The sequence below is a fragment of the Lycium ferocissimum genome, unplaced genomic scaffold (genome assembly GCF_029784015.1).
Source record: "Lycium ferocissimum isolate CSIRO_LF1 unplaced genomic scaffold, AGI_CSIRO_Lferr_CH_V1 ctg6974, whole genome shotgun sequence".
Taxonomy (NCBI): domain Eukaryota; kingdom Viridiplantae; phylum Streptophyta; class Magnoliopsida; order Solanales; family Solanaceae; genus Lycium; species Lycium ferocissimum.
In genome coordinates, this window is record NW_026726584.1 from 4,100 (window position 1) to 17,718 (window position 13,619).

Genomic DNA, 13,619 nt, shown 5'->3' on the forward strand with positions numbered 1-13,619 from the left:
GAGTAGTTTATTGCCTCCAACAACACTCCCACGTTAATAAGGACCCCTCAATTAGGTGATTTGCTAAAAGAAACAATTTTTTTGATGAAGATTTCTTGGTCTTGAATTTTGGAGCTATGGCCGAATGCCTTAGTCTCTCTTTCTCCAAGTTTCTTGATTGTTCTCTAAGTGATGAAGATGAATAAGATGACTTATTAGTCATCTTTTTATACATATATTTATCATCCATGTGTTCCTTGGCCCACACCAAGGTGGCCGGCCACATGGCCCCTATTTTTTTTTTCCTTTTTCATGAACTAAATACTTTCCATAAATAACTTTTGACCCCCAAATTTTATTAATATTCCATGCCAACCAAATCACAAGCAACTTATGTCTTAGAACAAAATCGTGGTTAAAAGTCTCGACTTTGTACCCCGGAATAGTCTTGTCCCTAACTTATCGTAGTTAACCCGGATTGTCCCGATGTACAGAATACGGGATATAACAATTATTCAGCTTGTTTCCTTTTTATTTATTCTTTTCAGTCTTAGATTTATTTGGGGCTGTTTATGTCTGTTCTTTTTTGGGCATTGAGAAAACTGTATTCGTAACCTAAGTTAAAGTCATAAATATCATGTATGGGCCATGTATGAATGGCTAAGTATTTGTGCCTATTCTAGTATTTACATAGTCTTTAAAAATTCTTCTTAGCCTCATGAGATAGCATAGTTACTTTCTAACCAGCGACTTCTTTTTTTGTTGTTGTGTTCACATGTGAAAAAATGTTGCGGACCATTTGGGCCATTCCTCATATCAAACCATGTTGGGCCTGAGGCCCAACGCTTTTCATTGATCGAGTCCGAGGGAGGATAATGGAAGGAAATATGTGGAAGGCCCACCCATGGGTAAAAATGGAGGCTGGTGGGTTTGGTAAGCCCACCAGCTCTATTTTCTTTATTGTTCTCTTTCAAATTCGATTTATATATTATGCATGTATATGTTGAATATGTGCTGAATATAAATAATGAAACCCCTATGCATGTTAGAACTTAGGAAAAACATGTAGTATTTTAGGGAGTCGTCAAACCATTTTCAAACTTGGTTAATGATCAACGGTTTTTTTTTTTTTTTTTTTTTTTTTTTTGGTTTAAAATTGGATATGATAATACTGTTAAGTATATTGAAAAATGAGGTTCTTTTTTTGGCTAAATCTAAAACTGGATCAATGCAAAAGGATTTCCAAATATTGAGTAAATGAATTTTGTGCTTTAAGCTTGAAGACAAAAATGACAGAGCAGTTTGGATGAAGCTAAAAAATAAATTTGACTTCCAAAAATTTTAGCATCTTCATATACCAATGAAACCATATCTGGGCTTGAAATACTTTGTAGATGGAAGACTTTGGCCAAATTTTGTGAGATGGAAAACGAATTTTGGACTTGGATGAATTTTGGAAAATTGGGCTAATGGCTTCTTTGGGCCTGGAAGCCCACGTTGAATTTGGACTGAAATAAAAATTATTTTGGACCACAGTTGGACCAAAAAATTATTTGAATTGGGTGATGACGGTGACATGGACTTGGATTTGAAAATATCATTGACTTATGGGCTTCAACAATTAAAATGAACCTAATTTTGATGAACTTGTATATATATATATATATATATAAAACTCATAGGTACTAAATCCATTTTGTTAGGACTAATAGTGGTGACCCTACTCGGGAGAAATCCCGAGTGTGTCCTAGTCCGGCAACAAAGTGAGTTGAACACTTACGCGAATTTTTCTAAACCAATACCCCTTTTTATAAGGGGACTTTTGCCCAATTCTTTTGAATTTATGATACGAATGAAATATGACATTTTTGCGGAAAACTAAACACTTTTGAACAATTAAGTACATTAATCACACATTGAAGCTCGTAGGTCAACCGTATTCTACGGATCTTTAATACTAGGGTGCGTAAAACCTTTCCTAGGGATCACCAGAACCTTTACCAAGAACTTTGGTCCAAAAGATTTTTTCTCTTATTTGGAAAAAAACTCTTTAAACCGGTTTTCCTAGTTTCCCATAAATAAATTAGGTGGCGACTCTAAGAATACTAAAAATTCAATTAGAGCACCAACAACCTCGTAGTAACTTTTATACCTTAACCCGCATAAGAGCGACCCGTAATAGATGACGACTCTGCTGGGGATTTTCTAGGTTCTAACCATAAGGGTTTCAATATAATGTGATATAATGGTGATTATTTGCTTAATTGTTTACTTTCTTGCAAAATATAAAATGTCATTCATTTCATATCATAAACTCCACCACTCCTGGCAAAAAATATGATTTCAAAGGGGACACGCGGGATTGCGGTCTTGCCTTCCCTAAAAAACCGAAACACCCTTTCTTTGAAACACGTTGAATGTTAAGTTTGTGTGCGGTCACCCAACGACCGACAAAGGTTCACCCTGAATAGTCCGCTCGAGTCCAAGGTCAATTCAAAAAACCCACTCTTTCATATGCCTAGGTTAGAGCTAAGCCAAATTCAAATGTGAAGTAGACTGGGAGGTTTGGATATTTTAGATGTATCCAAACCCAATAGGAAGACTACCCCTTGTCAAGTATGGTCTATGACCCAAAAAACATCGCATCTCATATTATGTGCTATTTGGAAACATGTAATGTACCTATAAATGAAACCCTTTCCTAGTGGGTGGGGGGGGGGGGGGGATGGAGTTAACCTTGACTTCTATTTTGTAGATGTCGATCAACTTGAGTTTTGACATGGTCATGACTACCCGGAGTTGCTACGTATTTGGTGGGGTCAAATGTTCCCGAAGGAGAAAAAGGGGATTTCGTGTCACTTAGGAAATTTGACATCCATTATGACTATGACGGGTTGCAAAGAACTGATAGAAGTCATTACTGGATTTGGGACAGAGATAGGATGGTTTTTCGATTCAGGGACGATGTCGAGATGACGCCGACTTTGGAAGAGTTTAGGGATGTGTTGACTAGCATAGACACGGGGTTGAAAAGAAGAAAGAAACCCGACCAAAATGCTTTAATCCCAGAATAACCCTCCTACTCCCAAATTTGTAGAATGCTTTCCTTCAACTATGACAATTGGGGCCATGGCCCCACCATACCCTTTAGAGAACTATACAAAAGGTTTGGAAGCCCGAATGGATTTGTGGAACATCCCGGGGAATTCAAAACTTATGCCGAATGGACAGCCACCAGACCTTTAGCTTTTGCTATTTGCTTTCTGGGAACCATGGTTTTTTCCAAAGATTGGTCCTTAGCCATAGACACCCGAGTCATTTCGGTCACCCATGCCATCTTCTACGGCATGACCCAACAAGAAAAAACCAATCTTTGACATAACCCCAATCATACTAATTGATTTGTACCAAGCCTTGAGCCTCTGCTGAAACCATTACAAATACTTTCAAGGTTGTAACTTACTCCTACAATGGTGGATCCTCAAGCACATAATCAAAGTTGGGGGTGAACAACATTTAAGTAAGCCGGCCGAAAAGGATGGTCTTTGGGATTTTTGTCCAAACCTCGGAGAACAAAACAAACAAAGTTGGACATTCACCTTTTCCATGTTGAAAAAGGAAAGCATTCAATGGATGTTCCACGACTTCGTGTCCAGTGAAGTTATGGTTAAGGGTAGAAAGTGTCCATTCTTACCACTTATGGGAATTCGAGGGATTCGCCCTTATGCGCCTACCAGGGTCTTGAGACAATTTGAGAGGATTCAAGTCGTGCCCCAGATTGGAGGCATGGGGGATTTTATCATTGACTATGACATTGACAGACCGCCAAGGGCTTTTGATTGCATACGAGAATGGAAGGGTCGCATGATTTAGGGTCCCGATACCTAGCCGAAGATAGGTTTCATCCGGGTTGTGGTGTGGAGTATAAAGATTAGTTAAGGGCCGACTTACAAGGCACACTTCCTCCTAGACCTATTCTCTACAACTGTGTGTAAGAGAAGGATTCGCAAGCCGAGATTCGAGCCCATTTGGTTCAGAGCAGAGCTAATGACAGGGATGCCAAGTATTTAGAGAAAATTGAGCATGACAAAGCCGTCATAGAAAGTCTGAGACATGAATTGGAGCTTACTAATGATTGCTTAATTGAGCTAGATAATCAGATGAAGAAGAATTTGGATGATGTCGCTCCACTGACTTTCACACAAAAGGGATTTCTGAAGGAAGCCACTTTGACATTGGCCCATCTTCATATCCAGACTACCCTCCGAAAAGCAAAGAAGGCCAAGACTAACCGGAATCGGGCTTCATCATCCACCACCGGAGGACACTTTTGGTGATTTATTTGATGCACTATCTTTACTTTATCTTTTGTGTCCCTTCGGGGAAGAATATTATTAATAATGATTATGGGGCAATGGTTTGATTCGAATGGTACATTTATGTTTCAAACGATTAGTATGCTTAGGAACGCGATTAGTATGTTTCGCTTTCATAATAAACAACTCCCACAATATCTCAATCAACAACTTCATCTAGCTAGACATTATTAAATGCTCAACATTCCCTATCAAACTCCTTTTTAACCCTAACTATAGCACCATACCGTATCCATCTTCATACAATGCGTCTACAATATCTTTAATACTATTCATAGCAAGATTATGCTCATTACATATCAAGAACTATGATTCAAGTCAAGTCATAATTCAAGAATATCATTATTTTCATATTTGCACTCCATATTCTCCTCCTTTCCATAATCCAAGTCTTTCAACCCCTCAATACTCTCAATAATATGAAATAAACATAAAACTCACCTTAATCAGTTGGGAATAATCCTTGAGTCAATCTACTCTATTAGAATGAAATCCCCCACTTGCATGCCAAAGAAATTCTTACTCTTCACAAACCCTAATAGGCTTCCTAGTATATGAATCTCTTAGTCTTTGCTTTTGATCTTAGTTTCTTGGTATAGATTTGTTGTAGAAAATAGAGGGAGGGTTTTAGAGGGTTCTAGAGAGATATAGGATCTGTTTTTAGGAGAAATAATGGAATGGAAAGTTCCAAATCTGCGGGTCGACGAACAGGGTTGACGGTCCGTCGACATGTCCCGTCGAACCGCTGCCTGAGATGTCTGATTGCAGAACCTCATCGATGGTGCCAGACGACGGCTTATCGACGTGTCGACGGTCATCCTTTGGGCCGTCGACGCTGACTGGTGTCAGCAGTTTTTCTGAACTGCTCCGTTTTGTTCCGATTCGATTCGTTTCACTTCTAATTCCCTCGTAATGTCAAGAATGCATACTTATACTCCTGTACAAATACAAGGTAAAATGTCTCATGTCCCAAAACTCTGGTGCGGATTACCAGACTGAAGGTATACACCACGAATAAGCCAAAATCTCCTTGCAATAAAACGGGAGGTGTAACACCTTCCAATCACCTCCCCCGAACTACCAAGCTCCACAGCCAAATTATCAAACTCCCCCACCTGTTTACCGCACTCCACAAAATAACCAACCCAATACCTACCAAAATCAACCACCACCAAATACCTATAATGCGCCATGTCAGAACTTCGAAAAGAAGCCATTCACTCTATTGATGAAATCTCATACTGATTTATTCAAAAGATTAAGCGCAGGTGGGATGATCCAAATGCTTCCCCCAAAAGTCGTCGACCCAAAGAACCGGTTTACCGAGCTGACCAGACATGTGCCTACTATTCCAATGGTATAGGACACAGTACTGAAGATTGCATTAATCTTAAGTACAAAATACAAGACTTGATTGACTGAAAATAGATTGTGCTCCAAACGGCTCCTCCAAATGTGAACACCAATCCCCTGCCAAACCATGGCAACAACGTGATTCACATGATTGAGAGGGAGGAAGACTGGGTCACAGGAAGACCCACGATCTGCAATTCTGTGAAAGAACTTGAGCCCACAGTAGCCTCATTGTCTTTGCAAGAACGCTCGCGATTCAAAGTATTAATCCCTGCACCAGTGACAGCGCATATAGCTCAAGTGGCTCCAGCACCGCCTCGCAAAGAGTTCGTAGTCCAAGTTGTTGCCGCACATGGCATTGCATGATCAAGGAGATGCCACATTCCCAAGGACCTAGCCCAAGGGGCACCCCGGAGGGAGGAAAATCAGAAAAGGACTATCAGTGAAGGTGGAGCTGAAGATTTCTGGCGCCGAATGCAACCGAAAGAATACTCCATTGTGGAGCACTTGAAGAAAACGCCGGCCCAAATCTCGGACTAGCATTTTTGCAGAGTTCACCTCAACACCACTTGGCTTTGATGAAGGTGTTGGAGAAAGCTCACGTCCCAACTGGGACAAACAGTGAAAATCTGGCCGAAATGGTAGCTCATGTTAGGAGGAACATCAAATCGCCTTCACAGAGAAAGAGTTGCCCGAAGAAGACATAAATCACAACAAGGTGCTGCACATCACGTTAATATGCCGCAACAAGGTGGTAACTCGAGTATTAATTGACAATGGGGCGGGACTCAACATTTGTCTCGAGTCTACCCTAACTCAGCTGGGATATGACCTTGGAAAGGTTTGTCAGAGCTATACTAACATAAGAGCATTCGATGTAGGACGTTGTGATGTCACTGGGGCAGTCGACTTGGACATCCAAATAGGTCTAGCCAAATTCACCACTGAATTCCAAGTCATCGAAATACCCGCAAATTATAATTTGCTGCTAGGAAGGCCATGGATACATATGGCAGGAGCAGTACCATCCTCGCTCCATCAATCTGTAAAATTTATTTGGGAAGGGGAAGAAGTGGTGATCCACGGAGAAGCCAGCATGCACAATTACCCAGATAACTTTGTACCTGTCATTAAAGCTGCCTAAAGGAACGAATTTTCATGTCATGGAGTTAGTGGGAGTGGCCCACAAGATAGATTCCCTGGAAGCATCCATGCTGGCAGTTTACAAAATGATTGCTTCTACCATGCTCCTAAATGGGTTTGAACCCGAGAAGGGTCTAGGAAAGAATCTGCAGGGCATCACCGAGCCAATTCCCATTCTCCAAGATAATTTTCATTTCGAACTAGGATATGTCCCAGTAGAAGAAGAGATACTTACCAAGAAAAAGTGAGAGGTTGTAGATCTCTACAGGCCTAGAGAGAGAGAGAGAGAGAGAGATCTGTACCAGTCATTTCCCCATCGAATGCCTATGCCTGAAGATGCAGACCTTGAAGAAGGGATAGCGATGCTATTCCAAGAAGAAGATTGCTCCATGATTTTAGAAAAATATGCAGAAGCGCCCACCATCAAAGATGCAGATCCGGGTGATCAGCTGTCCAACTAGACCTCTACCCCGCCATTGGCTCTTCGGTAGAGAAAAATGATTTTTTTTTTAAAAAAAAAAAATAGGGAGACACGGTCGAGGCCCGATTTCTCACCCTTTTATCACTTACGTACCTCGTAATGTTTTCAAAAAATGGAAATGGCTTGATGTGATTCCAAGCCACGACCACAGTTTGTACTTCTGGTTATTTTTAATCTAATGAAAGCCTCGGTTTATCAAAGCTGTTTTTATTTACCTTTTGCATGCATGTTTTATACTAACATATTTTGCCTTGAATTTTTAGTAATAAAAACAATAAAGCAACCTTAAATGTCATGACATGTTGCGAAACGAATGAGTCTCCAGCATAGAGGAAGAAGAGTACGAGGAATACGATGAGACCACAATGGTACCCGAGGGCCTCGCGGAAGAAGTAGAACAGCAGAAACCAAATATAGATGAGACAGAAGCCATAAATCTAGGTGATAAAGAGAATGTCAATGAAATAAGGATAAGCGCGCACCTAGAGATGCCTTTAAAAGAAGAATTGATAAATTTACTGAAAGAGTACGTGGATATCTTCGCATGGTTATACGCCGACATGCCAGGACTAAGTACTAGCATGGTATCCCACAGGTTACCCATCAATGCGGGTTTTACTCTAGTAAAAAATAGAAAACCCGACAATTCAAACCGAATCTTAGTATCCGAATCAAAGATGAGATGGAGAAACAGATTAAATAGGGAGTGGTGGAAGTGACTTCATACCCCACATGGCTGGCCAACATATTCCCGGTACCCAAAAAGGACGGCAAGATAAGAATCTGCGTAGATTACCGAGATCTTAACAAAGCTAGCCCAAAGGATAATTTTCCACTCCCGAACATCCACATATTCATAGATAATTGTGCCAAACATGAGTTGCAATCATTTGTGGATTGTTTCGCCGGCTACCACCAGATCTTAATGGACAGAGAGGATGCCGAGAAAACAACCTTCATCACCCCATGGGGAGTGTACCATTACAGGGTAATGCCCTTCGGCCTCAAGAATGCCGGCGCAACATACATGAGAGCAATGACTACCATTTTCCACGACATGATCCATAGAGAAATCGAAATCTATGTGGAAATTCTTCGATAAGCTCCGAAAGTTCAACTTGAAATTGAACCCAGCTAAATGTGCATTCGGAGCACCGGTCGAAAAATTACTGGGGTTCACAGTCAGCCGAAGGGGCATAAAGCTAGACCCAACAAAGATCAAAGCAATTCGAGAATTACCTCCTCCCCAAACTAAGAAAGAAGCTATGAGTTTCCTGGGAAGGTTGATGTCACGACCCGACTAGGGCCATGACGGGTACCCGGGCTAATCACCGAGCACCGCTCATTCTACTACTCATTCGTACCCATCATGCATTCATTCATATTTCTTATACTCATAATCATAGAAATACTATTTCATTTGAGACATATTTACTTTATATACATAAGCCCTTCGGCTATCAAAATAGTATATACATATGATGAGAAACTGTGAGACCATACTACCCACACTACGTATCTACGAGCCTCTACTAGAGTACTAGCCATATGGACGAGACAAGACCTTGTCGTGCCCAAAATATATATACATATATATATATATATATACCAAAAGAATAATCAATGGCACTTCCGAAGCAATGGAGTGCTCTCAATCAGCTAATAGCTCCTACGAATCCGGATCACCTCTCTGTCTACCTGTGGGCATGAACACAACGTCCAAAGAAAACGGACGTCAGTACGAAATCATGCATGCCGACTTACTTTTATAATCATCATCATATCATGTATGCATATATATATAAAATGCCCGACCATATAGGTACGGTGTGATAATCATTAGTATTAGCCTGCGTCCAGGCCTCCCGCGTCCGGGGTACCATCTCATGCCGCCTACTAGTGGTGTCTGCCCATGCCATCTGGCCATGGTGTATAAGCTGCCCGCCTTAGCGGTGTCTGCCCGGCATTATAGGCGCGGTGTAATATCATCATCATATACTCATCATAATGTACTCATCATAATGCATGCATAGAAACTCAAAGACAGTTATACTTTATCGGGGTGACGTAAGGTCGTAAACCCCCGATTTCATTATGGAGCATTTATAAACATTCTGCCTCACCTTGAAGGCACTAGCATGTAAGGTGAGTGTATATACAACAAACAACATCATTAGCTTTATAGACACATCATATCATGAATTCTAGGATCTTTAGACTTAAGCCCATTATCATCATTATCGTACTCATAATGTATCTCTTATCTCATATAACTATTCATAATCATAGACCCTTAGTTATTCGGAATGTAGGAAATTTTAGAAGAAGGAGGAAAATAATGCTATAAGATTCATGCCTTAGAAAGAAAGGACTAGCCTCACATACCTTTTTCATTTAACTATTCTATTGCTTGCTCGTTCTCCTTTAATGCTCACGTTCTACCTTCAAGAGAATTCGTATTAACATTAGCTAAACAATTATAAGAACGTGCTTACTAAAGCTAGAGGAAATTGAAAAGCATTTTCTTTGTTTATACGACTTCCTCCATATTCCATATCAACTCCCAAGCATTCATAACAACAATCACAATATCATAAACAACAAACATCATTCATTTGCATTATCCACATTTCATAATTTCACTTCAAATTCTCCATAATCATGATCATAGTTCACTATCGCGTTCTTTCACATATAATACTCATTCTATGTATTAAATGTCATTCATAGCATATTCATAATCACAACATATCAATATCCACAATTCAATCCAGGCTTCTATTAAAAAATGACACTATTGCCATATTTATGACCCATTTCCTATTTCCTTCTATAATCCAAGTGTTTCAACTTTTCAATACTTCAAACAACATGAAAAGATCATGAAAATTACCTTAGATAGTATAGGAACAAGCCTTGAGATGCAATACTCTTCTTGCACCAAAACCCTAATTCACTTCCAATGGGATTTCTTGACTTAGATGAACTTTAATGTGTTTCATACACTTGGTTCACTTAAATTCTTGATATTGATCTTTGATTTCCTTTGTTTCCTTGTAGATGAAGTATGTGGAACCTTCTAGAGGTCTTGAGAGAGATGAAGAAATGTGGGAAATGAAATTAATGAAGTGGGAACATGTATTTATGTTTGCAACTTAATCAGTCCGTCGGGACTTCCACGGACACTTATACGGTCCGTGGAACATTACACGGCCCATATAAGTGGTCGTGGTTCACCACTGGGCAGTCATCATCTCTGCTGGGTGTTATACGAACCCTTATACGGACCGTATAATGTTATACGGACCGTATAAGTCGGTCGTATAACTCCTTTTTCCTGAAATGATCTCCGTCATTCGTTTGATCTCCAATCCTTATGGAACCTTCTTGACACTTGTTTAGCACTTCATTAACAATCTAAGGGAAGTTATGACCCTTCTCCCAAGCATCATTAAAACATCATTAACTCGATACTCGTAAATCTTGCCCGACACACAACATATAACTTGCTTTCCTTACAACTTTCTTCCTTTACCTTAAATGTCTTTGAAATCTCGATTAGGGTCGTCAAATGCTATTTCTTGCTTATTAAAACATCGTATATGTCATGCCCTTTGATAGTCTATTCACTGTACACTAACGAAAAATTTCTGAGGTGTAACAGTTGAATTACATTGGACGATTCATTGCTCAATCCACCATCATTGTGGAGCCCATCCTCAAACTCTTAAAGAAAGACGTTCCAATAAAATGGACAGAGGAGTGCCAAGAGGCTTTCGACACTATCAAAATATACCTGTCCAATCCGCTAGTCTTGGTACCACCAAGGCCCGGGAGCCCACTGCTGCTATACTTACCGGTTGCTGAAAATGCCAGCAGTTGCGTGTTAGGACAACGCGATGAAGAAAGGAAAAAAGAATGTGCCATTTACTATCTAAGCAAGAAGTTCACAGCTTGTGAGGCAAGATGCACGCTAGTGGAGAAAACATGCTGTGCTCTAACTTGGGTGGCTCAGAAATTGAGACATTATTTGTCCTCGTAGACCACTCACCTTATATCCAAGATCGATCCGTTAAGACACATATTCCACCAACCCATGCCCATCGGGAAGTTGGCCAAATGGCAGATGTTGTTAAGTGAATTCGACATCGTGTACATAGCTCAGAAGGCCGTTAAAGGACAGGCTTTGGCTTACTTACTAACTGCAAGCCCGGTAGATGAAGAGCTCAAACCACTTCGTACCCATTTCCCAAGTGAAGGGGTGTTGGCCATAGAAGAAGGAGCGACAGAATCTTACACTGGCTGGAGATTGTTCTTCGATGTAGCGGTGACTTACAAAGGTTCCAGAATCGGAGCGATTCTGATATCGAAAAATGGACAAAACTACCCCATGGCCGCAAAGCTCAAATTCCGTTGTACCAACAACATGGCTGAATATGAGGCCTGCATTCTAGGTCTCCGAATGGCGCTGGATATGAACATCGATGAATTACTGGTCATTGGAGATTCTGACCTATTGATTCATCAAGTACAAGGCGAATGGGCCACCAAGAACGAAAAGATCTTACCATATGTGAACTTGGCACAAAGCTTATGTAAGAAATTCAGAAAGATCGAATTTCAACATACACCAAGGGCACAGAATGAATTTGCCGATGCGTTGGCCACAATAGCATCAATGATCCAACATCCTGAAAGCAGTCACATCGACCCGCTAAGGATAAGCTTGAAATAAGAGCATGCCCACTATTGCCACGTGGAGGCTGAGCCAAATGGCAAGCCATGGTACAATGACATCAAAATGTATTTGAAAAGACGGGAATATCCTAAAAGCATTACAAGTGGACAAAAGAAAACCATCAGACGAATGGCAAATGGTTTCTTCCAAAACAAAGAAGTGTTGTACAAATGGACGCCAAATTTGGGTCCTTTCAATGTGTAGATGCTGGCGCAACCACCAAACTTCTAAAAGAAGTACATGCTGGTACATGAATGGATTTGTACTAGCAAAAAAGATTCTACGAGCTGGATACTATTGGATGACCATGGAAAGTGATTCTTTTGCAAATATGTGCAAAGATGCCATCAATGCCAAATCCACGGTGATCTAATCAAGGTTCCTCCGAATGAGCTTAATGCTATAAGTGCACCGTGGCCTTTCGTTGCTTGGAGCATGGATGTTATTGGACCCATTGAACCCACAACTTCAAATGGCCACTGCTTCATTTTAGTTGCCATTGACTAATTCACCAACTGGGTGGAAGCAACGTCTCACAAGTCAGTAACAAAGAAAGTGGTAGCTGACTTCGTGCGAAATAACATCATATGCCGATTCGGTATACCCGAGTCCATCATAACAGACAATGGAGCAAATCTGAATAACCATCTGATGAAAGATAATCTATGAGCAATTCAAGATCACTCACTAAAACTCGACAGCCTACTGGCCACAAATGAACAGAGTCGCAGAAGCAGCCAACAAGAATATCAAGGGGATATTGAGGAAAATTACAAACAATTACAAAGGTTGGCACGAACAATTGCCCTATTCTTTACTAGGATACCATACTACGGCCAGAACTTCAGTAGGAGCAACTCCATATTTGTTAGTCTACGGTACTGAAGCAGTCATACCTGCCGAAGTTGAGAGACCTTCTTTGAGAATCATCCAAGAAGCAGAGTTGGACAATGTTGAATGGGTCCGAGCTCAATATGAGCAACTGGCTTTAATTGACGAGAAAAGGATGGTTGCCTCATGTCACGGTCAACTACTCCGACAAAGGATGGCAAGGGCCTTCAACAAGCTAGTCAGGACTCGGCTTTTCCAAATTTGTCAGCTGGTGCTCAAAAGAATTTTCCCACATCAAGATGAATACAAAGGTAAGTTCGCTCCCAACCGGAAAGGTCCTTATGTAGTCCGCAAAGTACTCTCTGGAGGAGCAGTAGTACTGGTGAAAATGGATGGACAAGAGTGGCTGAAGTCGATCAACTCAGACGCAATCAAGCTCTATCATGCATGAAGACAAAGTTTCTCAGTTTGTAATAATACCCTTTGCTTGTAATCATTAATCTATTTGCTTGTATTAGTTATTTCCTCTTTCTTGTAATCGTCTTGTAAATAGACAGGAAAAACAAAACAACTTTTGTATACTGAACTTCGCAATGACCTGACTTCCCCATATTGGAATACGTAGGCAGTCCTCTTGGTAAAAAAAAAATCATCTACTTTTATTTCGAACTACGTTCGACCTGATTCCTGCTGCGACAGGATACGTAGGCGCTCTTTG

The 13,619-nt window shown here is 40.6% G+C and overlaps 1 protein-coding gene across 1 annotated transcript; it reads left to right on the forward strand.

The window, feature by feature from the left end:
* Window positions 1–12,785: 12,785 nt before the first annotated feature.
* LOC132045542 (uncharacterized) lies at window positions 12,786–13,352 on the forward strand. Its single transcript, XM_059436121.1, has one exon. The coding sequence runs from the start codon at window positions 12,786–12,788 to the stop codon at window positions 13,350–13,352; it is 567 nt and encodes a 188-aa protein (XP_059292104.1).
* Window positions 13,353–13,619: the final 267 nt, after the last annotated feature.

Excerpts from the sequence above, each read along its gene's own strand:
- LOC132045542 (XM_059436121.1), top strand. The coding sequence starts at position 12,786 with ATGAACAGAGTCGCAGAAGCAGCCAACAAGAATATCAAGGGGATATTG.